The sequence below is a fragment of the Physeter macrocephalus genome, chromosome 16, assembly GCF_002837175.3.
Source record: "Physeter macrocephalus isolate SW-GA chromosome 16, ASM283717v5, whole genome shotgun sequence".
NCBI lineage: Eukaryota > Metazoa > Chordata > Mammalia > Artiodactyla > Physeteridae > Physeter > Physeter macrocephalus.
The window spans coordinates 40,909,854-40,936,575 of record NC_041229.1 but is presented as its reverse complement, the minus strand read 5'-3'; the positions used below and the strand labels follow the sequence as shown (position 1 = coordinate 40,936,575).

The 26,722-nt window shown below is 42.1% G+C and overlaps 1 protein-coding gene across 4 annotated transcripts in view; it reads left to right on the top strand.

Moving 5' to 3' along the window:
- The window catches only part of FAT3 (FAT atypical cadherin 3), a 583,627-nt gene that overhangs the window by 365,549 nt on the left and 191,356 nt on the right, over window positions 1-26,722 (top strand). For all 4 annotated transcript variants that reach the window (XM_055091680.1, XM_055091681.1, XM_028501477.2 and 1 more), the window contains exon 3: window positions 7,920-7,981. In XM_055091680.1, the coding sequence (XP_054947655.1) occupies window positions 7,920-7,981 (62 nt within the window). The remainder of the gene's footprint in view (window positions 1-7,919; window positions 7,982-26,722) is intronic.

Below are 26,722 nucleotides of genomic sequence, written 5' to 3'. Positions count from 1 at the left end.
TAAGTGTCCATCAACAGATGAATGGATAAGGAAGATGTGGCACATATATACAATGGAATATTACTCAGCCATAAAAAGAAACAAAATTGAACTATTTGTAGTGAGGTGGATGGACCTAGAGTGTGTCATACAGAGTGAAGTAAGTCAGAAAGAGAAAAACAAATACCGTACGCTAACACATATATATGGAATCTAAAAAAAAAAAAAAAAAAAGATGGTTCTGATGAACCTAGGAGCAGGACAGGAATAATGATGTGGACGTAGAGAATGGACTTGAGGACATGGGGAGGGGGAAGTGTACCCTGGGATGAAGTGAGAGAGTAGCATTGACATATATACACTACCAAATGTAAAATAGATAGCTAGTGGGCAGCAGCTGCATAACACAGGGAGATCAGCTAGGTCCTTTGTGACCACCTAGTGGGGTGGGATAGGGAGGGTGGGAGGGAAACACAAGAGGGAAGGGATATGATGTGGACGTAGAGAATGGACTTGAGGACATGGGGAGGGGGAAGTGTACCCTGGGATGAAGTGAGAGAGTAGCATTGACATATATACACTACCAAATGTAAAATAGATAGCTAGTGGGCAGCAGCTGCATAACACAGGGAGATCAGCTAGGTCCTTTGTGACCACCTAGTGGGGTGGGATAGGGAGGGTGGGAGGGAAACACAAGAGGGAGGGGATATGGGGATATATGTATACATAGAGCTGATTCACTTTTTTATACAGCAGAAACTAACACAACATTGTAAAGCAATTATACTCCAATAAAGATGTTAAAAAAAAAAAAGAATCTACCTGCCAATGCAGGGAACACGGGTTCAAGCCCTGGTCTGGGATGATCCCACATGCCTCGGAGCAACTAAGACTGTGCACCACAACTACTGAGCCTGCGCTCCAGAGCCTGGGAGCCACAACTACTGAGCCCACGTGCCACAACTACTGGAGCCCGCATGCCTAGAGCCCGTGCTCTGCAACAAGAGACGCCACCACGATGAGAAGCCCGCGCACCGCAACAAAGACCCAACACGGCCAAAAATAAATAAATAAATACATTTATTTTAAAAAAAGAAAAACAAAACAATATTGAGAGTTCTGAGAGACTGCATCCATGTCACCCTCATTCAAACAAGTTTTGCTTGATACCCTCAATGTACCAGGTTCTATGTTAAATGCCAGAGACATGAGATGAATAAGATCTATTTACTACCTTTACTTATATCCTGTTAGGGAAAATTGACTCTTTAACAAATAATTAGAGCCAAATATTGGGTGCTGTACTAGTAGTACTGTTGTATTCAACAAACATAATAGGCACTGATGGAGGGTCCTGAGCTCAACTGGTGAACCACCCAAAGCCTTCCTGAAACTGTGGTCTAGAAAGAGATCCAAACAATAGATGAGTTACTTACCACATGCTAGAGGAGGAAAGGTCAGAGAAGGCTTTGCAGATAGGTGACATTTGAACTATCTGGAAGGATGGTGAGAGGGTTTACCAGATAGCCAGGGTAGGCATGGAGAAATGGTAAGCAGACGAAATTGAATAAGAAAAAAGACAGAGAGTAAGCACTAATTGTAGCTCACAGGGCTGATACTCCATTTGTATTTGTAATACCAAACTCAGTTTCCAACAGTCCTGGAAAATTATGCTGAAACAGCTAAGACCTACACTGCTTCAAGCAGTACTTAAAGGAAATGTCAGTGTCATGGAAATAGATTACACAGCTGAGACCCAGGACACCCACAGGCCGGAAAAGCAGGGGAAAGATGTCATCCTTACAAGTATCACTTCTCTGACCATAACTACATAGAACATTTTGAGTTCTTTTTTGAAAAGGCAGCCACATTTTCATGCTCAGACTGTTTATCAGAAAGGTCGTTAGATTACCCCATTTCCACAACAAAAAAAATCACAAACAGTCCTTTTTAAAGTAATTGCACGGTTCCAGCCATATGCTCTCCCCTCCTCTTTACTGAGTATCATTCACTTAGGACTGGCGTAATTCCCCTCCTAAATTGGAGGTTTGCATATGTAATTATATCAAATGATGTGTTTGTTTGTATCTCCAAACCACATTCAAAAGCTTGCCTGTGATTTATTTTTGAAATTCAATTTCATCACGTCAGTCCCCAATTTACTGTGCCCAGTGGGTCTACAGTTACATGTGTGATGTATACGCCTCTCTCTTGCAAAGATTTCAGGATGAGGGTGCCTTCCACAGTGATGAATCAGAGCAGTTGAAGAGGGAGATTGCTCTGTTACAGTTTCTGCCCTGTTCTAAGACCCAACTGCATTCACCTACAACAAAGTTGTTTAGAAAGGAAGATGCAGCTTTGGCAATTTTGACTGATTCCTCTGGACCGGGAGGGATGGCTCACTTCATTCCTGTCTGACTGTAAAACACACCGTGCAGCTGAAGCGCCATAGCTCATCCTAAGTACACAACTTTAGAAGGAAGAAAGCTTTCGCCTCTTCTTAGTTTAGCTGGCCCTGTCTTGAAAACAAGGTTTATGTTCAGTGCAAATAACTACCAGTTGTGACTTTAACCCAAAATGTACTTTTCATTATTTTTATGTTCTAGATTCCCCATGGACAAGCCTGATGGCTCTATCCATTCCAGCCCCTCTTCCTACCAGATTCCTAAATTAACTCATTCATTCATTCATTCAATCATTTAAGTATTTTTAAATTTATTTTTTATTTGAAGTGTAGTTGATGTTCAATATTATATAAGTTACAGGTATACAATATAGGGATTCTCAATTTTTAAAGGTTATACTCCAGTTACAGTTATTAGAAAATATTGGCTATATTGCCCATGTTGTATGATATATCTTTGTAGTTTATTTTTTACCTAATAGTTTGTACCTCTTAATCCCCTGCTCCTATTTTGCCCCTCCCAACTCCCCTCTCCCCACTGGTAACCACTAGTGTGCTCTCTGTATCTACGAGTCTGCTTCTTTTTTGTTGTATTCACTAGTTGGTTGTATTTTTTAGATTCCACATGTAAGAGATATCGTACAGTGTTTGTCTTTCTTTGCCTGGCTTATTTCACTTAGTCATTCAACCGTTTAAGTATTTTTAAAGATCCGTCTCCTCTAGGGACTTCCCTGGTTACGCAGTGGTTAAGAATCCGCCTGCTGATGCAGGGGACACGGGTTCGAGCCCTGGTCAGGGAAGATCCCACATGCCGCAGAGCAACCAAGCCCGTGCACCATAACTACTGAGCCTGCGCTCTAAAGCCTGTGAGCCACAACTACTGAGCCCACGTGCCACAACAACTGAAGCCCGGGTACCTAGAGCCCGTGCTCCGCAGCAAGAGAAGCCACTGCAGTGAGAAGCCCGCACACCGCACCGAAGAGTAGCCCCGGCTCGCCGCAACTAGAGAAAGCCTGTGCGCAGGAACAAAGACCCAACGCAGCCAAAAATTTAAAATAAATAAATTAATTTTAAAAAGCAGGTTGAATTTTAAAAAAAAGAAAAGATCTGTCTCCTCCAAACATGAAAGACGTGTTCAAATCTAAAAGGCAGAGTTTGTGATCTCCTACTGATTTTTAAATGGCTTTACTGATACATAATTTACATACAATAACAATCACCTGTTTAAAGCATACAATTCAGTGGTTTTCAGAATACTTACGGAACTATGCAACCATCACCATAATCTGTAATTTTAGAGCATTTTCATCAGCCCCAGAAGAAACCTTGTACCCCTTAGAAGTCACTCTCTGTCCCTTGCCCCAACTTGTCCCATTTACCTACTGATTTTCACTTTTGACTTCGATTTTTTCCCCTGCCTTTTACTTTAGATCTGTGAAAATAAAGGTGATAGAAACCCAGAGAAGTGAGACCTGCAGAGGTTTCCTTACCTTTCCTCCACAAACAGAAACTCCTTGGCTTTCTCACAGCTCCAGGTTCACTGATGTGTATGTTGTTTCAGACTTTTCAGGAAGCCTGTCTTCTTTCCTGTTGGCTGATAAATAGGTGAAAAGCACATCCTGGGGGAGGTAGGCAGATGGAAGGGAGCCACACTGCTCTCCCACTTATACATGGGCATTGTGAAAAGAAGTGGCTTTCCTAAAGAATTACCCTCAGGATAATCGGGAGAGGAAGCTGACCTCCTTCCTCAGCACCACAATGGGCTGTGGCTGCATGACCTGGGCAAGGAGGACCTGAAATGACACGAGATCCTACGGCGGGGCGGGGCGGGGGGGGGGGCGGGGGGGGGAGTGCAGACAGAGGGCAAAAGGGTTCCTGGTCTTTTGTTCCTGGAAGAGCAGCAGGCGAACAAGAGCAGAGGCTGACAGCCGTTTCACCCGTTTATAGCCTCCAGATAACAAGTATTTCTCATTCCCATTGTGACCTCTAACAGAGGATGCCCCCTGAAGAGGTGGTGAGGTCTGTGAAAGCCTCCCACCCCGTTTCGAGAACACACTCACATCTCACTTGGAAAGAGCCACCGTGACATATGATCTTCTGAGATAGCATGGCCTGAAAATGAAGGCGTCAGATTTGTGCTTTAGATGCTCCCTGGTGTGACCAAGCTGACCCTTAGTCAATATGACTCAGAGAGCAGGCTCCTCTTTAGTCCTCCTTTATCACCTTACCCACCAGTGCATTCACACATCTCCACCCCGCCCCCCGCTCACCCCCCCAACACACACATACACACACACACGCACACTCACACGCACACGCACACTGAGCCCAAGGTCTGATCCAGATGCTAAAGCTTCTCAGGTGTATTTCATTCTTGGATGGGCAGAAAAATTCATGTCAATAAAAAGTCATAGCGAGATTCAACAAAGGATAGTGGGATTGCAGAAAGCCTCCTCTTAGAATCAGAGGACCATCTCAAGGCATCATCCCAGGAGATTTAGACACAGTAAATGAGGGATGGAGTGGGGCACAGGATCTCCGTTTTTCTGAGTTTCCCGGGAGGTTCTGATGGGCAGCTAGGGAAGGGAAGTTACCGATTCTCTCCCTTGAAACTCTTGAGAACGGTCTTCTCTCTGTCATCTCTGACAATAGTTCAGAGGTGCCTAGCACTGTGCCGTTCACATAGAGGAATTTAGGAAATGGTTTAAATGAATACCAAAGGCACACACTCCCTCCCCATCCACAGATACTCTCCCCACACACAAAATAATACCCTCCTAAACAAACACTTTCTAAGTCTGTCCGTAGCAAAACTGAAGATTAGAATATGAATAATCCATCTTTCCTACAGCAACTTTTGTCAACTGATCCTTAATGAATTTCCTGTTTTGTTTTAGGCCAGGGGCTTAGGTGGACCACAGGGCTTCTGAATCGGAAGGCAGGTCTTTCCCATGAAGTCACTCTGTCAACCTCTCTAGCAGTAAAATACAGACGTATGAGCAAAGGATTGCAGTAAAAGGCCAAGAATGATACTGTGGTGGAGTATACTCATTCTGTTCGTACGTATCAGGTGGACCCTTAACCCTGGGAGAGAGGGGCACCTCTCCAACACCTGAGCTAACACCTGAGCTAAATTTGAAAAATCTGTGGATGGGTGGGGCACATTCCAGAAAGCATTCACGGAAAGGCAGATCATTTATGCAATGGGAACATGGGTTTCCCTCCCATGGGGAGTGTGGACAGATGAGAGTGGAGAAGAGTGGGTTTGAAACCACACACGTCAGATTGGGGCTGGAACCCAATCGCACCTCAGATGGGATTCGAACCCAGCCAAAACTCAGATTGGGACTTGAACCCACGGGCTGGGACTCGAACCCACTGTCTTTTAGTTAAAATCACTCACCTGGGGTCAGGACTTACTAAAGCTCAGGCTGTTCATGTCTCTGCACAGAAGGAATTCAGCGAGAGGCGAAGTGATAGGTAAGAAGTAGATTTATTAATATAGGATGCTTTTGAGGGATACAAGTGGGCTGGCAAGGGGGCTCTGCCCCAAGAACTAAGTGGGAAAGAAGGTGTATTTAGGGAGATACACATTCCATAGACAGAATGCAGTACTTTTCAAAAGGCAAGAGTGGCCTGAAATATGGGGTGGTTAATTTTTACAGGCTGAGTAATTTCATAGGCTAACAAGTGGGAGGATTATTCCAACTCTTACAGGGAAGGGGCGGGGCTTCCCAGGAACTGGGCACCACTCACTATTTGGCCTTTTAAGGTTAGCCTCAGAACTGTCATGGTGCCTGTGGGTGAGTCATTTAGCTAATACTAATGTATTACAATGAGCATATAATGAGGCTCAAGGTCTACTGGAAGTCTAATCTTCCGCCATCTTGGGCCTAATCGGTTCTAACCAGTTTTGTTATATCCTCAGTGGCTATGTCATTCTTTTAACGGTTGTGCCCTGTGCCCTTCCCTCCTGTCTCAGGGTCAGCTTGTAAATAGCCATGCTACCTGCAGTGGGATTTTATTTTGAAGGCCATGTGGAGCCATCTAACCTCTGGTAGTCTTACTCCCACCTACTACCTGAAAACAAAAACGTGAGCACAGAAAGTGAGAGGGGATTATGAGATGGAACAGTGAGAGTGGGGGCAGATTTTCTATGAACAAGAGTCTCTATTTAGGAAGCGCAGATGAGGATTTAGGGCCTGAGGAGGACAGTGGAACCATCCCCAAACAACACCCTTTGGCAGAACAAAGATAATGATAAGAGGAGGAGCCCTCTCAGATTTTTTATACGTAAGGAGAATGAGGATGGCCGTTGCTTTCATTAAAAAAAAAATTATCTTGGGCTAAAATCATATCATGCTGGCAAGGGAACTTTTTTTTTTTTTTTTTTTTTGCGGTACGCGGGCCTCTCACTGCTGTGGCCTCTCCCGTTGCGGAGCACAGGCTCCGGACGCGCAGGCTCGGCGGCCATGGCTCACGGGCCCAGCCGCTCCGCGGCACGTGGGATCCTCCCGGACCGGGTCACGAACCCGTGTCCCCGGCATCGGCAGGTGGACTCTCAACCACTGCACCACCAGGGAAGCCCACCTCAGCAGATTTTGATAAAATACCGTTTCTATATTTCATGTACCTCACCAGCATTGGGAGTGAGCTTTTCATGTGATTTCACTGTTATCTCATGTCAATCAGCATATGCCATGAAAGCAGCCCAATCCATAGTCTCTTATCTTCAGGGGCACTGAAGAATCAAGAAATAGCATGTAAATTTGACCTCCTAATTGCCATTTGACAATAATCATAATAAAACTTTCAAAAGACAAATTGGGTATCCTTGACGGTTTTGTCTTCTCCTTCCCTTTTCTTTGCCTTTATACTCAAAGGGGTGATTCATTTATGGGAAATGCCATTCATAGGAAAGATAGATATTTCCCATGTGGAACTTATTTTGTGTAAAGATTTAAACAAATAATACAAAGTGATAAAACTACAGTATGAGATCTTCTGTATATGAGATATTATATTTGAACTAATTATGTGTACAAGTAGTTATTACAGAAATAAACTTTTCTGTCAAGTATAACCAGAAAGATTATATAAGCAGAAAAATGTTAAATAAGAAAAGTTCTGTTTTATAGCCTGAATCTAATCAGCTTCAACAACCTATTAATTGTTCAAGAACTCTTAAAATTTTTAATAAGGTTCCTATGGTAGAATATCAGTCATATGCAAATGAATCATTGAAGTTCCTCATTATCAGAAAAACAATGGTTCTTTAGTGAGGTTTCATATCCCCAAAAGGATGAAAATACCTCATGGGCGGTAAGCAGAACCGAGAGACAAATTTTTCAAGTTTTCTTTGTAAATTTTATTTTGTTTGAAGAATAATTCTGAGACCATCTGACTGTCACTAAGGACTGGCCAGTTATACTGTCTCCCATTGCTTTTGCTTTTCTTTTAACTGGACTTGCTTCCCACACTCAGTAAGCTGCTTGCCCCAGATATTTAAAAGTCAAATATTCTCATTTCTACACAGGTCTGATTACAACAACTTCAAGGAAATTGGATCGAGAACAGCAGGCAGAACATTTTCTGGAGGTAAGCGCCTAGAGGGAGCTGGTATTCATTAAAAGTGCCTTTTCCTCAACTGCTTTAACCTTCTACGGGAAGTGGAACTTTAATGTTGGTGAACAGTGGGTTGCAAAATGTGGCTGTTTCTCTTGGGCTGGTTGGTTCTGAAGTTGGAGATTTCTGGTGCATTCCTCTGAATGCACTCCTGTGTGCAGAGAGTAGATGGCAGGGTGGGGACTTTGCATTTCCTGAAAGCAAGCAGATGTATCGACTTTGTGCCCCTTTGTCAATAACTGGAAAAGAAAGTTCAGGAGCCAAACCCTGTAAGCCATCATGGCCTCAGGGGTAAAAAGAGAGCGGGCCGAAGTGCCGCCGTTAAAGTGAAGTACATCCTTTGTGAAGAAGTGCGCTGCTCAGTCCCTCATTTCTTTTCTCGGGAGAGGACTGAGAAAGAGAAAGCTGCCAGTTGATTCACTGCCTGAGAAGACTGTTTCTGAAACCATAAAATGTGTTCCTATAATTCATTAAGACAGAAACAACAGCAATAAAAACTATAAGAGCATTATTTCTGGAGGAAAAGGACCAGGGATGAGAAAATAGATATGAAAGAGTCTTGTGGAACATTCTTTCCATACATATCGAGTATCTTTATTGGGAAGCTTGAAGCCTGGGTAGTATGTATGACGCTGTGATTTAAGTGTGACAGTCTGATACCGAGCGGATGACAATGCTTAGAAGGTAGAGCTTTGTTTTATTGTGTCCATGCTGCTAAAATGATCTGTCAGTCCCAAGAACCACTCACTGGAATCCACAGGTCCTATACACACTCACACACACCTCAAATCTCTTCTGATGTTCCCCTTTAAGTCAGTTCACCAGTAATGATTTATTTAAAGAACACTGGACTAGCAATCAGTGCCTTGGGTCCTAGGGCTTCCCTGCCATGATTAGGTTGGAGCCTTGGAAGCTGTTTAATTGCCCTGGACTTCAGTGTGGCAAATAATTGCTACTCCATATACCTCAAAGGATCTCTATTAGGATCAAACCTGATATTTTATATCAAAGTATTTTTAAAACTCCTAAAGCATTACACATAATAAAGGATTATTATTATTATGCAGCCCTGTGTTAAGCCTTTTAAAACATTGCTACCATCACATAAAGATGAAAGACTCCAGGCTGCCGAAAAATAATTATTTTAATTCTTTTTCAAAATCATCCTAATGGGCTACATACCTGGTCCAGAATTAGAGTCAGTTTGCCAGAATAAAAACGCCTTATGTGATATTCATGGGCTTCTTTCCTTTCCAGCAGTGTCCAGCCCTCCTGGAGAGGCTATGTTCTCAGGTAGTTGAACCTATTACCTCCCAGCAGGGAAAAGGGAGGGTGTCTCATTAGCTGGGGGAGCTGCCTGAGATCACTTACTGCCTTGTCCCTGGAAAGGTGGTGTTCTGGAGGTGTTTGGGGGCGTGCAGAGTGTGACTCTAGGGAAAAGAGGCAAAAGTGTTTTCCAGGCATTTGAATACACTTCCCAAAAGAATCCTTAACAGTTTCACATCCTTTACAGACTTACATGAATACTCACTCAACACTTTGGTCCTTTGGACAACATAGGTGCTCAGTAAAATGTAGTTAGAATCGTTGTGGTTTTATTATCCTATGGTGTCACAATACCTGAACTCTCCTACAGATTCAGGTTCATCTCCACACTCCAAGACAGACAGTAGCTCCAGGCAACTGCAGGGCTGAAGGAGCCACAGGCAGCAACCACTGGACTCAGCCCGTGTCCCCAGGACTGAGCTACGTCTCAGGGATACAGAATGCACAGGAAGGATGGGGAGACACGTGATCAATGAATACATGCTGTCACTTCAGACACAAGCTCTCTGAGACCACTCAAAGAAGGTTCCATAATAGTGCTTGAAAATGAGGGGGTGATAGGCAACCTTCAATGGAGCGGTTAGGAGGGCCTCTTTGAGGAGGTGACATCTGGTGACATGAAGCCAAGGTTCTGTTGGAGAAACAGAGCCCAGACCAGTGTGATTGAGTATAAAGTTAGAGGGCCATAGAGGTGGTAGGAAATAAGTTGGAAAAAGCAAATAGGGCTGTAGTAAGGATTCTGAATTTTCTCCCAAGTACATTGGAAAGCCAGTAAGCAGGGTGGGTCGGGGCATGATAAGATTGCAGAGTGAGAGATCACTGGCGGTTCTTCTGAGCAGAATCGGGCTGGGACAGGGCTTCAGTAGCAGGAGGACTGGGAGGGGGGTGCTTTGAGAGGGACCCAGGTGAAAGATGACGGTGACTTGGCTGAGGGTCTAATACAAATCCCATCATGATTCTAGCTAACAAGCAGATATGGGTTTTCTGAAGTTTCCAGGGTAGAGATTTAAACACCTACAGGTCATCTGAATTATACTAACTCGCCCCCCAGCTCTGCCCACATGCCAGGATTCACCATCACAGATGCTCTTTCATTTGGTAAACTACCCTGCTAAGGTTTTCAAAAACCACTTGAATCTCTATCTCCTACTCTTTCTGTCTCTCCTCTTCTTCTCTTTCTCTCACTTACAGTCTTGCTCTCACTTTCCAAATTGTACAGTTCTTAGACACATTGTTTTTCTTTTCTGTATAACATTGCTGTGAGCATTTGAATGGCATTCATTTCTTTTTTCTGAATGGATCATGGACAGAATATTGCTTTAACTCAGCCCTGCAAAAAAAGTGAGTAAAATAATATCATTCAGAGTGCAGAAGAGAGTTCTCTGCTGTACACAAATTTTTGTAACTGCTGACACATTTTGTGAGTTGTAAGTGCTGGGTGTGGGTAATTAACCTCCTGGAGAGCCTTTAATTGCCAAGATAACCCTTTTAAACTCACATTAACCTTCTGGTTCTATTGCATATCTCTCCTTCCCAATCAAATAAAATGGACTCTTCTTGAAAGGATCCATTTAGAAGCTGACCTGGCAGGTACACTTCTGCATAGGTAGCCAGGAGGACATTAATGATTTGTTTATAGTTTGCTATCCTCACGATGGAAAGCACGTCAATTGTATACTGCGGGTACTCTGCCTGTACATTAATTTCAGATATTTAGCTTGACTGTATGCGCTGTAAGGGTTTTGGAGTCTGTAGAACATTCATCTCAAATCTGTGACTACAAGAAGAGATTGTCATTATCAGAATCTAAGGAGCTTGCTAAAGAAACAAGAGCAGCAAAGGACTACAGAAAACTTCACAAGTACAGCTTATATTTCTCTGGTGAATTCTAAGTGTTACTTCTTGCCTAATTTGGAAATCTGTTATGTGAAAATATTGGCCTGATCTTTTCTCCCTACCATGAAGTGCAAAAATATGGAATTTTCAGCTCATTTATTCAAAGTCATACACATTCCTTGATGGCCAGTTATGATCACAGTGGAGGTAGAAGGCTAATTCTAGCAAATAGATGCACAAAGTTGAAAATGATGCATAAACTAAACAGTGAATTAACATTTTAGCTTCGTGGTTGTGACTTTAGCCCTGATTATCTCATTAACAGAGAAGGCAGTTGTGAAATAAGGGAATAAATGCACTAATTCTTTCTTATGTTATAATCACTTGTATAGATTGTTTCCTCACCTACTAGATTTAATCTCCTTACGGGCATGAAACTTGATTTATCAAGATAGTGGGCGGAAGTGGTGTGGGAAAGCATGGATGTTCCATTCAGGCAGGCCTGAGGTTATATGCGGGCACTGCTCACAGAACTTAGACAGGCTCTCAACTCTCTGAACCCCTTTCCTTCATCTGTAAAGAGCGGATAATGGTTTCTAACATGGGGTTGGTGTAAAGAGCATATGAAATTGTTACCGAGTCCAAGTTCCTACTGCTCACTGCATGACAGGCCAATGAATCAAGAGACATGATGTTCCTCCAACAAGACAAATGTTATTCTCTGTTCTGCAACTTTATCTCTATATGAATGGAGAAGTGTTATACCTTTAAAGGGCAGAGGCTTTAGAATGGGCTATCCTGTATATTCCAGTCTATAAGGCAACATTCTAAACTTGTAGCAGAAGCAATAGAATACAAAGGTTAAAGTAAAATAAACTGATCCAATATGGAGTCACATTTGTTCAGATCAGGCATCTGAACTATGAAGAACAACATCTTATGGAAGTCATCAGCGGTTAAATGTTTAGAAACCAGAGAATGTGGACTGTTATATTCTAGTTTAGCAAATACGTTTTACAAAATACATAAATTTTAGCAAAATAAAAGATTTCAACGTGAAAAAAAAGAAAAATGAAAGGTGAGACGTCCCCAGGATGACCTCTGTTAGACAATGTGTTCCAGGGACAGTGGCGGGTGTTGTCAGCACCAACTGTCTTACTCACCTCTCTATTCAGAGCATCTAGTTAAGTACCTGGAAAGCAGGGGACACTCAATAAAGGGTGTGTGAATGAATGATTACTCTAAGAGGCCTTTATTTTACTCCTAGATGAGATCACGGAGGTGGGTATTAGCATACAGGAAAGTACATAGGCTTGGAGACAGAAAGAATGGACTGTTCTGTCTCTCTCCATCTGCTTTGCCAAATTAAATTATCTCTGATCCTCCATTTGCTCATCTGTAAAATGGGGCTACTAATCCCTACTTCATCAATGAACTACAGAGAGGGTCTGGCACATAGGGACACTATTCTATTAAACCATTGTTTGCCCCACTATCTTTCCCCTCCCTGCTCTCCTTGTCCTCAATAAACACCTTTACAGTTCCATTTCTTTTTCAGAGCTGGCCCCAGTGTTTGAAGAGCTTACAGCAGTTTGAGTATTCTTAAAAGTTATATCCATTTAAATAATGTTATAGTCCCAGCCTAATTATGTGTGAATCTTTATCTTGTTTGCTAAAAGAGTATGATTTTGCCTCTCTTTTGATCTTGAAATGCTTCTCTGTTCAGGGGTAGATGGTTCTGGTAAAAGTCTCCCAAAGAGAACAGAGAGAGTATTTTATTTGAAAATCAAAAAAGATGACAAGGCCCAGTATAAAGACAGAGGATGAGAAATTATGTTGTCTGTGTGGGTATATCTTGAAGTAGCCCAGAGAAGGTGGTGAGATTTTATAGTGCAGTGGGCATAAATAACAAAACACATTACAGAGGAATATGCTAGATCTATAGGAATGTAAATTATTTAGTATCTGTCTCTTTAGAATACTCATCCATCGTCCTCTGTAAGGTGCATCTCCTGTGACTATTTTTTCTTCCTGTCTGAAATTCTCATCCCTTTTTATAGTTTTATTTTCTGAGGGGAAAAAAATATTGCTCTTCGGTAAGTTTTTTATATAACATTCCCTCTCGCCTTGGGATGCAAATTGATTTCTTTAGTGAGTGCACATCCTTAGTGGTTTCTTAGTTTAGTAAGCAGCTGCTTTTGAGGTGATGGTAATTTCTGGTGGTGAAGAGTTGCAGGTCTATCTCAACCCATTAAGCCGTCCATATTTTGATAATTTATCTCCAAGTGAAATGGCAGTTTCTCTCATTAGGCTCTTTTTTCTGCAACCCTCAAAAAACTTCACAGGAAGTACCAGTAGGCCTTCAAGAAAAGATGTGTATCCATGCACAAAAACAGCACCTGTAGCAGGCACGGGCCTCCAAAGGAGAGTGATAGTGACTTCCGTTTTCCAGAGCTCCCAAGAGAGCCCCAGAACCCTCTCTTACCATTCTTTACTTCCAGAACTGTACCTTCTCTAGTCTTAGTTGTTCGTGTTTGTGCTGTATCAACTTCGATGAAGTTAATGGCAACTCACTCTTTTTTTTTTTTTTCCTTTCTTCAAGGCTTATTCTGAGCCTGGTATTGGGCTAGGCACCAAGGTTCTGTTTTTGGAGTTAGTCTGTTTTTCCGACTGGATGTTTGTTTCTTTGCCTTTCGTGCTGAGGCCTATTCACAGAGATTACATTGCTGATTATTTATGAACTACTACAGTTAGCTGCTGTCTTGGAATCAGGGGGCTGTTCTTCATTCAGGTCATCCAAACTGCTTCTCTCCCATTATATAGATGCAGAAAGTGAGACCTAGAAAAGAGAAGAGATGGGTCCAAGGTCACACAGTCACTTCATAATAGTGTCCAGTATAGGTCTTCCTCTTCTTATAGAACATATATAGACCTGTACCTCCATCAGTGTGTTAAAGTGTGGCAAACGGAATCATCTTTTCCCACTCTCGTTTTATAACAGATTTACCCAAGGCTCAGCTCAGTCCCCCCATCAAGGATCAGCATACACATGTAGGGAAAGAGGACGTTTTCTCTTACACTCTTTGGCTGTTCTTTTACCACACCCTCAGCTGTTTGCTCTTCAGAGTAGTAGGCCCAGCGTTGGACAGGGGCTGGCTCTGCTGCTGGGCCCCAGCCCAGGCTCCAGGACAAAGTCCATCTGAGAGGACTCCAGCAGAAGAGTGACTGTATACCAGGTGTTATGGGCTGAACTGTATCCCCTTCAGATTCCACTTAAAATTCGTATGTTGAAGCCCTAACCCCCAGTACCCCAGAATGTGACTGTATTTGGAGTCTTTAAAGAAATAATTAAATTAAAATGAAGCCATTAGGGTAAGCTGTGATCCAGTATGACTGGTGTCTTTACAAGAAGAGGAAATTTGGACACAGACACATCCAGAGGGAAGACCACGTGCAGACGCAGGGAGAAGACGGCCATCTATAAGCCAAGGAGAGAGGCCTCAGAAGAAACCAGCCCTGCTAATACCTTCACCTCAGACTCCTGAGACTGAGTCCCCCTAAAACTGAGTTCCTCTGCTGGGTTTATGATTAACCTCTCTATCCAAATCTTTACTCCCTTTCTTTTCTTGAACCTGTCCCCCTCAAGATTGAGGAGTATCAAAGAAAAGGGGGAATTGAAACTATGCAAGGCCCTGTGTCCCTGTCCTTTGAAGGAAAAGGCTTTTGCTTTAGTCTCCCAGGCCTCCCTTGAGTCTCTAAAGGCTGACTCAGTCACTAATGATTAGAAAAGGTGAAGAGGTAAAAACAAAGAAGAGCTGTTGGGCTGGGAAACTGGTAACAATTTAGACTATAAATCCGCCACACCGCAGAATCACCAAACTCCCAGTTCCCTGAAAGATATAGATGAAGGCCTGACACTCACTTCTAAGTTGTTTTTACAGGAAACAGACCCCCGGCAGATGAAAACCACTGACCGCAAGAACGTAGACCCCAGACTGGTTGAAACCAGAAAGTTGATGATGCTTAAAACTTCACCTTGATGCCAACCAATCCGAGATTGTACACAAGCTGATCACACACCCCCCTTCACACTGCCTTTAAATCTCTTCCCTGAAAGCCATTGAGGAGTTCCGGGTCTTTTGAGAATGAGCTGCCTGTTCTCCTTGCTCGGTACCCTACAATAAATGCTGTATTTTCCTTCACCACAATCCGGTGTCAGTAGATTGGCTTTACTGTGCACAGGTGAGCGGACCCAAGTTTGGTTTGGTAACACTCCTAAGCCTCCAGCATCGTAAGAAAATAAATTTCTGTTGTTCAGGCCACCCAGTCTGTAGTCCATTGTAATGGCAGCTCTAGTAACTCATACAGCAGGCCAGACCATTCACTGCCTGTTCCTGCCCCTCTCTTCTCACACCACCACCTTACAAGGCTACGTACATGCATTAGACTTTACTAAGGGACCAGAGCAACTACACTTACAGTGTGGGAGGCTAAAACCTCCATCTAAATATGATTATCTCCATGTTCCACACTCCATACTACAAGGAGGGGAGAACCTGCAAGTGAAAATTCTTCAGAGAAGGCCTCTCCTGCTTCCCTAGGCTCAAGCAACTGCCTTTCTGACTGCCTGCTTCCTCCACTCTCCTCAGGGAGCATTTCCAGCTCATCTTTCCCAGAAATCTTGTCTCTTTACCCACAGGAATTATTCTTGCTCAGGAACAAACCCTTCCCCATCAGTAGAGTTTCCTAAATCAGTGTCATTATTATGTCTTATCAGTGCCCCAGCAAGCCAGGCAGGGATGGCCTTGGGCACTCCAGTCTAGTTAAAAAGGAGTATTGGTGGTGGTGGTGTATATGTCTGTGTGTGTGTGCACACACATGCATATGAGGTAAAAGCAAGGGTTGCCGTTCCAATTCCTGCAGAGCAGTCTAGGTTCGTGTGGGTCCTTAAGAATGATCTTTTGTGAGAGCATCCCCAGCAGTGTGAATTGCAGACGGACCACTTGATTTTCCCAATTGACTGAAGAGTAAATATTGAATCAGACACACAAGCAAATTTTTCAAGGCAAAAATTAATTCTAAGATAGTTTGTTCAAAACAGTTTGCCAGATGCCCACAGGGCTGGTTAGGTAATTCTGAGAAGCAGTATGTGTGCTGGTGAGGGTGGAAAGGAGAAGAACTGTGGGTCTCACCTGCCCCTTCTAAAGAAGTTCAGCCAGTGGCAGATGAAGCAGCCAGTTTTACCAGAAAGTCTCATTTTTTCCAAAAACAAAACCAAAATCAGATCTGCATACCAAATTTGGCACCTCCATTTCTTTATAACACTTTGTAAGCCAGTGAGCCCCTGTTTTGCAACATTTGATATAAAGGAAGACTTCTTACTTGCCTCATAATATGTAATCATCTCACAGGGGAAATAATTCACGTGTATTGTAGAATGCAATTAATTTCTTGCCATCTTTTCACCCATTCTTTCACAGCATGCCCCTTTGGGCCCATAAAAAAATAAGAGATGAGCTCAGGGCTAAGTCTTAAGAGAGCCTGTTGAGGTTGGAAATGATAGAGTGTACGGAGTTGGTTAGGATCTCAGCTGAGGGCCGTCTTCCCACTCAGCCTCCATGTGAACCGAGGGAAGGAGGGAGCCGTTGCTTTGGCTCCTTGGGTGACAGAGAGTTGCTTGGGCATCATGTCTGCTTTGTCTGCCCCTGGCAGTTCTCCACCTCTTAACCTTGCTTGTCTGTGCCCCTGGTTAGCCTCCAAGTTCATAACCTGCAGGCAAACACTTATATATGCTAGGAGAGTCGTCTGAAATAAATCTTTGATTCCATAAATAACCACCCTCTAATTTACCTGTTAGCGAAAGGTTGCATTTGTTTCGTTTCCCCTTAAATCTGAACTCTGATTAGTAGAGCAACAGTGAATGAAACCTGTGCCCTTGGACCTGGGATGGTCCTTCCAGCCAGTGGCTGAGTCTGGAAATGAGCGGGCTTTTGCGCTCTGCTCACTGGGGATGTGCGGGCAGATAGATAATTGCTCCAGTGAGATCACAGCTTGTTGAGTTGCACACACAGGCTGCAGGGAGCCAAGACTCTGCTTTTGTTTTCACTTGGGAATGGTTTCCTGATGTGGTGCCATGCTGCTGCTTCCTTCAAGCCTCAGGGGCAAGCGATGGTTGGGTCCTGTGGGCCGGTGGTGGGACCCCTTACCTTGCAAGCCTGGTATCACACAAATGGCTTATCCCATTTCAGAGAAGAGGTTCAGATTTCCTGCCTGGCTCTGAACAATAATGAGAACTCCCAACAAACCATACAGCCCGGAAGCCCAGACTGGCTTCTCCACAGTGCCGAGATGGTAAATTGACCCTCTGCCGTTTGCTTCCCTAGCTCCTTCTCCCTCTTCTCCCACTGTGTTGCTTTTCTAGTTTATTTGTGCAACACACTCTGTGAGCTACAGAATGATCCGTCCAGTCTGATTTCATTGGGGCGCTTTAGAAACCACCCATACCCATGCCTAACACCATATATGACCCAGCTGAGCACTTTAAGTCTGTCTGTGGGAAAATAAAAAATGGAGTGTCAGCAGGTTCAGAACTTGAGATTTCAACTCAATTGCCTCTATTAATAAAAAGGAAAACTACTTTGGCTTGCTTCCTGCATGCCGCAGACAGCTTTATTCAAATGAGCTGTTGTTTTGGGACCTTTCAAGTGACTTGCTTTCATGGCAAATCAGGGGCTACCAACCTCATCTATTTTGCAGCAGGACTGGTTTAGTGAAATGCTGAGAGGGTTGTAAGCAAGGTACAGATGACTGTAAGGAAGGTAAGTCAAGAGAGGCCCAGATTTCAGAGCCCAGGAAGATAGGTCAGTATGTTGGAGCAAATACAGTTCCTCTAAAATTGAGAAAACCTGTAATAAATTTGGTTATTTCATCTTTTTGGATGTATTTTGCACAATTATTTAATCTGACTTAGTGAGAAATAAGGCATCTCTCATAACAATGTCCTAATTATAGTAGTCCTCTTAAAGTTTACATCAAACTAATCATGTACAACAAATGTAGACAGAGGTGGTTAAAGCATAGGATTTGGAGACAGAGAAGCCTAGCCACTCACTAGCCACGTAACCTTTCTTAATCTACCTAGCCTCAGTTTCCCCACCTGTAAAATTGGGATAATAATAATAATTTTTTTTTCATAGGATTTTGTGAGGATTGGCATGGTGCATGTACATTGTGCATATTAAGAGTTTAATATTTGTCAGCTATTATGAATAGAAGCTTAAAATCTTCCCTTTTAATTCCTGAAGCAGTCTTCTTGTGGCAGAATTCAGAACACATAGTGCATTATATTGCATTGCATGTATAGTTTGGCTCATGGTTGTTGAATATATTTATAGTACTTTAGCAAGATAGCATCTATGAATGTACCTAGATCCTGGCATATGGTGTGCACTCAAAAGAGTACTAATTTCTTCCTTCCTTTTCTGGAGACAAGCCCAAAGTTTCAGAGATTTATTATCTTCCATTTGCCAGCATCCATTTAAATGGACTATGACCATCTAAGTTGGAACAGCTCATTCTCCAAAGATAGGCAGAATAAGGAGTCAACCATGGGTCTAGCCTGGCTATGAAGAAGGTCACTGGGGCTCTGCTGGATGATGTGCAGGTCCCCTGGCTTTCTAAGCCAAACTCTGAGATGGGAGACTAAGGCATCCTAGCTCAAATGGCAGAGCTGTAGCATTCCCAGATAGTTAATTTCTCCAGGTTAGCCATCTCTAGGCCTAGCCAGCTTCATCACTAACTCCCAAGCTTTCCCCAGAATTATAGCGACTTTAAGGCCTTAAATTGTGTTTAGCTGTTAATATTCAAATGCATAGTGGGAATATTTTCCTGTTTCATTCAGATGTCAACACCTCAATTGAGTGGAAATAATAAACTGATCATGAATAGGAAAGAGATTCTCGGTAGAGGTCTTCCACACCATAGTTAATACCCAGTGACAGATACCATAATTCAAAATCCGTTGCCCTTAGTAGATTCAAGTTCGGCCTCTCCTTCAGGCCATCTCAGCTCTGTTAGCAAGCTGCAGGACGGGCTCCCTAGAGATTCGGCAATGTCTCCCTTCCTGGCCCTGTCTTTGGCGAAGGCCAGCAGTAGGATGGGGGGCCAAGCTAAGGAGTGCCCCTCTTTGTACTCTCAGCACCTAGAACAATACCTGGAACATCATGGGCACCCAAGGGACATTGATTGAACTTTAAGTTTAGGGCTCCAGGAAATCTACAAACCAGATAACCCATGCTTCCCAGGCTACAGTGATCTGTACTGCCCAGAAACCCACAAAAGTAGGTGCCTAGGCAAGAGGTTGGCAGGCCCTCCGTGGTGCCAACTGCCATGCAGGAAGGGAAAAGCCTTTACCCCACTGCATCCCAGTCGGTACAGAGGCCTCTTGCAAACCCCAGTGCGTGTTTGGGGCCTAAAAGCAGTTCTTAAATCACATTTACCTCCCTGAAATCTGTCATCCTCAGGAGGTCATAAATACATAATTCAGAAGGAAGACTTTTCATGAGGTACCCTGTTATAACTCTTGGCATGCCACTATACATTTTAAAAGATGCTAATAAATCTTTAAATTGGACATGGGGCTAAGTTCCATGCTAAGGTATACTTTGCTAATATGTAATTGAGATAAAATCTACTTTTAGGATACTATTTCAAATGAAATAGGAAAAGCTCAATTTTTTTTTAATGTATAAGTACTCATTAATAGCCCTCTTAAGAAGCTTCACAAAGACATTTTTAAGCTAAGAAACTAGTACCCACGGGGCAGGGGGCCTCTGACCAATCAAGCCCTGTGTTCTGAAAAAGCAGAATGTCTTCTTTCTCCGTATAGAGGGAATTGATTTTCTCTTGTGTTGCCTTTAAATTGAGTGTTGTGAAAGCAACTTTTGGTATTCCACAGATAACAGATGACTGAATTTTTCTCTTTCAATGTGGGGCAGCCTCTTTGCCATTGTGAATAAGTTTGGCAAAGTCTCACCTTTACCATCACTACCATCAAGTCAGAAAGGCTGAAATTAAGTTTAAAGCACATTATAGCATTGCCAGCAGGGAGACAGGGCTATGGCAGACAGACTCTTGTGGTGTCCGGGAATTAGAGAGGTGCTTTCAGCTAGAGAACACGTTGGGGTTTTTATTTAGCATTTTTACAATAGAAGACATTGTTCTGTCTGTCCCTGGTAGCAGGACATGCTTGCCCCACCTCAGGATGAAGAATTACAAGTCTCTCTGTGCAAGACTGTGACAGACTCATGATATGTGCTTAGATACATGCACAAAACCATTTACCCGTCTTCAAAAATGATGCTTCCAGGAGCAACTCATTTAAAAGTTCCTGTCGGGGCTTCCCTGGTGTCGCAGTGGTTGAGAGTCCACCTGCCGATGCAGGGGACACGGGTTCGTGTCCCGGTCCGGGAGGATCCCACATGTCGCGGAGCGGCTGGGCCCGTGAGCCATGGCCGCTGGGCCTGCGCGTCCGGAGCCTGTGCTCCGCAACGGGAGAGGCCACGACAGTGAGAGGCCCGCTTACCGCAAAAAAAAAAAAAAAAAAAAGTTCCTGTCATATCACAAGGACATCCATATGTAAGGAAGAGTGACCTCAGTTTCTAATGGTTTAAAGGATGTGTCTATACACTTCAGAGAAAGGGAGAAAATTAGAATTTATTTCAAAACTTTTCTTTTAGAAATTACTTAGTGCCTATGGTAGGATTTTCTTTTTTAAATACAGTTATTTCAAATTACAGAATAAGTAGAAACATGTAACTATGATGTACCAGAAACATGTTATATATAATACACCTCCATTGTTTTAAAAAAAGAGAGATAAAGATAAGCAAAAAAGGAGAAAAATGTAGCATTCATAATTTCCCCATGAGATGATGTTTACTTTTTAGGTTTTGGAGTATAAACTTTAGGAACTTTTATTTTGCATTTATGTGTATAAGCTCATATATTACATATAATCCTGCATAAAATTTGTCAAAAAGATTGAAATCATACTATACCTATAGTTTTATAACCTCCTTTTTGCATTTATCAGTTTATTGTGGGAAATTTTTTATGTTAAAAATTCAGATTCAGTATGGCTTTTTTATTTGGTTGCATGAGATCTCATTAAATAGCAGTCTGTGGTAGGGTTTTTAATGACCTTAAGTAATGGACCATCATCACTTATTCTGGAAGACTTCATGGATACAGCCTAGCCTCCTAGCTCTCTTATTAACACTTCTGTAGTGTGGGTTTGGAGCCCACTTTCAAGCAGGCATTTCCTTAACCTCCTGCTTGTAGATCAACTGAAAGAAAGACCCTGGACATGATCTAATAACACTTAGCAGATTGTTTCAGGCACTTGACCAGCCTGCACACAAATATAAGCAAAAATCCTTCCCTTGGCTGAAGTTGTGAGACCCTACCTTATAGAATTCACTTACTGAGGGCAAAAGTACGCAGTGTAAGAAAATTTTTACATAAATATCTCCAAAACACTTGAAAAAAAGGGACTACTGCATATTCACTCATGTCATTTGGAAAATTATATCAGAAACCTGAACACCTAAACTAAATAGGTAACGTTATACTTCTGAACGTTTTTTCCACAAACATGAACTATCCCCATGTCTTCCACTGTAGATTAATATTTTTCTTTATAACATTTTCTCAGTGAAGGCAAAATGATGTATTGTCAGCATCTTTTCACAAAAGTGCAAATAAATCCCACAGAATCATAAAATTTTGGCGCTAAGCAGGCCTTAGATATCGTCTACTAGATGATGAACTGTTTAAATCCCAAATTGAAGATCTGGGTAAACATTTGCCAAATGTGGGCATGCAGGCGACATTCACATTTGGCATGGCTGTCTGCATTCTCTACTGGTGACAAACTGTGGTGTCAAAAGAGGGAAAGGATCCAAACCAAACTGTGTCTGAGGCTTGACATGTCTTTGAGAGGGTACATACGCCTTCCCGTGCTTCAAAACAAAATCCCATCAAATGATGCAAGGGGAACTAGTAGGAAGAAGGGCAGCCCTGACCCCCTATACATGTCACATCAGTTTCAGCTTGGCGCTGGTAAGTAAAATGCACTCTGGAAAGACTCTGGTGCACATGCCAAGAATAAGTCATCTTTGCACCCAGGGAGACTCCACCTTCAGACAACCTTGAAGTGTGGTTTTTAGTGAGGGAGGGCAGGAAAAATAATACACTTCTATGAAATATCCCCTCTTAAGGTAAAAATGGAAAGAAATATATCATTCATGAGTATGTCTCTGATATGAGACCATAGATTACAAAGTCCTTAATGACAATTTCAATTTTCCTCCTGGCACTGAGGTTACACTTATTAGACCCCAAGTAAGTATGGGTTGAGTTGAATTGAAAAAAAAAAAATGTTCTTTCTCCATCCTCTTTATTGTGGTTAGACAGAGGAAGGAGAAAATGAATCTCAACTCAGTTACAATTAGTTCTTATCCGTGAGGAGCTTAAGCTGCGTAGGCCTGTGCCCAGATATTTCTAATGACATAGATACATAACTTTAGTCATTTGACAAGTGGCAAGGCCAGTTCAGAAACCATAGAAGGAAGCAGAATCTATGAGGTTGCCTGTTGCTAAGACAAACGTATCTGGATCATGTTTCTCTACAGTTCAGCTTTATTACATTGTCCACATTAGGGTCACTTAACAGCAGGACAGCATGCACTGGATTCTATGTTTGTTTAATAAAGGTTTTATCTGGAGACACCATTTCCAAAGGCCAGACCCAGCCTACAAGGTTGAAATCTGACCCATTTACGTGAGACATTATACACACTTCTTACCACTTCACACAGGTGTTCAGGCATGAAGCCTGATAGCACATTAAGCAGGCAAGCTGGTGGAAAGGACAGCTACTGGAAATGATAAGTAGGCCCAGACATAGGCTCATATGATCAGGAATGATAGGTGAATCATTGAGAAGAGAGCTGCCTTTGACTGCCATAGCCAAGGTTTGGAGCAAGAGTTCAAAACCACAAAGAATTATAAGCAGAGGAAAAGCATTTTTCCCACTGCTTTTCTGTTCTCTCCTTGATTGTCACACATTTCATTGGCATTCAGTTGTTCCATTATTTTAGCTACCAGCTTGAGAAATTGCATTATAGTTACTTTCAAAGTTGTCAGAACACTAAACTCAACAGTGACAGTTTATAACCCATTTTCTCTAAAGTGCTTAATTTTTTCTTCTTCTAACCCTGATGGGCTGGCATTTAAATAAAGAAAGTTAGGATTCTGAAATTCAGTTAGTTTCTGTGTATGCAGAGTTATTCTTGAGGCTCATCCACATGCATATTGCTTCTTGCATGTACATATTGGGTACACTGTACTTGAACTTTTCCTCTATTTGTGTCTAGATTTGTTAAAAAAGGAAATTTGCTTCATGCTTCAACTTTGAATATTTTCACTCATCAATTTTTAAATTCTTCTGGCATTCAAATGTATTCTTTTTTTCAGAAAACTGAAGTCTAGTTAAAAAGAGCAATATTATTAATTTTGAAAATGCATATTTCCCCAGTCAAATAAAAAACATAGTGGTACATAATATTGTATTTTACAGCTGATTTAAGATTTCCCAGAAAGCTCCATTCGTAATTTCCAGTTGCAAGGGGATGAAGTTCTTCATTTTAATGCCTGAAGCATTCTTGTGGTAATTTTGAAATTGGGAGACTTGGCCACATTCATAAATGGTAACTGTGGAAAATCGGCCACTTTCCAAGCAAACAAAAGCATAGACAACCTTGAGGATACTTTTGAAAAGAGGAGATTATTTCTAACAAGTCTAGTTACACTGTCTATTCCTAAAGCAGATGAATGGGAGACTGTTATAAGACTACTGCTGTTGCTTTTTTCTGTATAGGCTGCTTGTATTATCTGTCTGTACAGTACTTAGCACCCTGTTGAACTCAATAAATATGCAGTGGTAATAATATTATTGCTCAGAATTCATTTAGCACTTCCACATCTTTTGAGTATCACAATGTTCTGCCTACTAGGTGCAGGGAATTTTAATTTAATGCTCATTCTGAGGCTTAACGCTTGGAAGTGTAATGACCCATGTGAGATTATCCTCCACTCCAGCAGGCCATTTTTGGATCTAAGCCATTGGGTTGTCCAATAATTCATTTAAACGCAGAGGAACTTTACTTCCCACACTAAAATTTGGAGGCTCAATATCCTGGCTTTTCCAGTCTCTATCCTCCAAGCCATCTACATCATAATCCCCTAACACACAAAAAAGGAGAGAAACAGAGAAAATTCTAGTAGATCTGTGACAGTTAAATAGCTCTGACCAACCTCAATCAATCTGTGTCCATGGAAGAGGTTGAAATAGAAATCAGATGGAGCTGGAACAAGTTTTTTTAATCAGGACAACCAAGTTTGTGCATCAGCCTAATTCAGCTATTGTTAGACTTTGGAATATCTTGATAGTTTCCACATATTTTCTCCTATGAAATTGCATTTTCCTTTTAGCTTAATAGAAACTACCCATAGAGAGCTCTGATACCAGTTATGTCCTTGATACCTGACACGGTATCTGGCATCCAGTAAGCATTCTGGAACTATTTAGTTGTATGAATGAATGAATGAATGATCTATGAAGGGAAATCCCCGTCAGTTCTAGAACCTCATTTAAAAGGAGAAAACTGTTGGGGTTACCCCAAAAATCCCTAACTTTTCCCGTATCTCATTTGAGGCTTGTCGGGCAACTAGCTTACTTCTTAACAATCTATTTTATCAATAAGTGTAATAAAATGCTCTGGGCATATTTAAATTGACTTTAAATCTATGTAAATTATCATTCATGAGAATATGCAAATATTTGATGTGAAATTTGGTTAACAGCCCATGGTTTATAAAATAAATAAATAACTACAGATACACATATTTGTGTACACACACATATACACACATACATGTGAGTACTTGCAACACAGAAAACATGGTAATTACACTCAAGTTTACACTAAAACAGTCGGAGGTCACCAGAATAACACAAGTGAATCAATAATTAACTGCAGAACAGTACGTAATAAAATTATGCACCCAATTGTGACAAACAATTTGTATGTCCTACAAGAGTTAAGAGCTGGATTTATCAGGGAGAACTTAATCTGGAAACTGCACTGTTTCTAGCAGAGGTGAGTTTGACTTAGCGTCCATGCATTTTAATTTCCTTCTTTACTGCATGTACTTGGGACTTGACCCTGAGGAACAGGCAGTTCATTCACCAGGGCCACGTTGTCTGATGAACCCATCATCCCATGGAATCGCAATTGTGTAGAGATAGGATCTAAAGAGAGATTCACTGGGGGAAGGAAGGGAGGTTTTCCTTTAATAACTGTCGTAGTGGTCTAGTATTCTAACGAAGAATCGAAACTGATGGAATATTTGCATATCTGGACGAAACCTGTTGTTATAGCCTGGAAAGAGCCTGGGTGTGTAGGTTGAAGTTGACCAGGGGTTGAATCAAGATTCTGCCATATATTTGGTGAAAGACTTAGAACAAATTCGTAATCTATAATATTAAAGCCTCACTGGGCTGTTGTAAGTGCTGTGCAGAAACCATATGCAAAGAGACTAGCATAGAGCAATATATCAGCTATCGTTAGTTTCCTTCTTCTTCAAGGCAAAAACCCCTGTATGTTTCATTGTTCCTAAGGCTTAGCTCAGTCCTAGCAAAGTCAGTAAGTATTTTGCCCAATGGATGCAAAATCAGAAGGGCATTTTGAGAACCCTAAGGAAGGAAGCAGCATCCATAATCAAATACACACATTTGCCTTCCAATGGGGGAAGTTAATTCAGCACTTCAGCTAGCACGCATCCATAGAATTGTGGGCGTGTGCATCACACTTCCCAAGGTGAGCCATTCTATCCCATCCCACAGGTCTGTCGGGAGGCTCATGATGACTCACCCTCCTACAGATCAGGTGCCTAATTATGTTATTAGAGTGTCAGAATTATCTCCAATGGCTTTGTCATCCATCTAACAAGAGGCCTCAGTTTGACACTGCTGAGTTCAAAATGACTGAAAAATGTGAATGATGTATGAGATGATGTATGAACATATATGGAAGACTTTTCAAAATGTTTTATGACAGTCTTTTTTCCCTTTTACTCCTATGCTTTAGCTATGACATTGTTCTTAGCTTAAAATTCACTTTAGTTCACGTCTATAATAATTTCTTCAGTGCCTAGGATATGCAGGTTTTATACTCAGTTTCACAGGGATATAAGGTGATAAGACTTGGCTCCCTGGGACCCCAGCCCCGACCTCTTACAGAGTGGAGAAGCCCTTCATCAGGACAAAATTATCTGTCGTGATATTCATCAAAAGACTTTTACTCACATTACAACAAAATGGGTATACTGGGTGTTGCCCAATTGCACTCAGCTAGATGGTCATGGTGGATTGTAAGAATGGCCGCGGGCTTCCTTGGTGGCGCAGTGGTTGAGAGTCCGCCTGTCGAT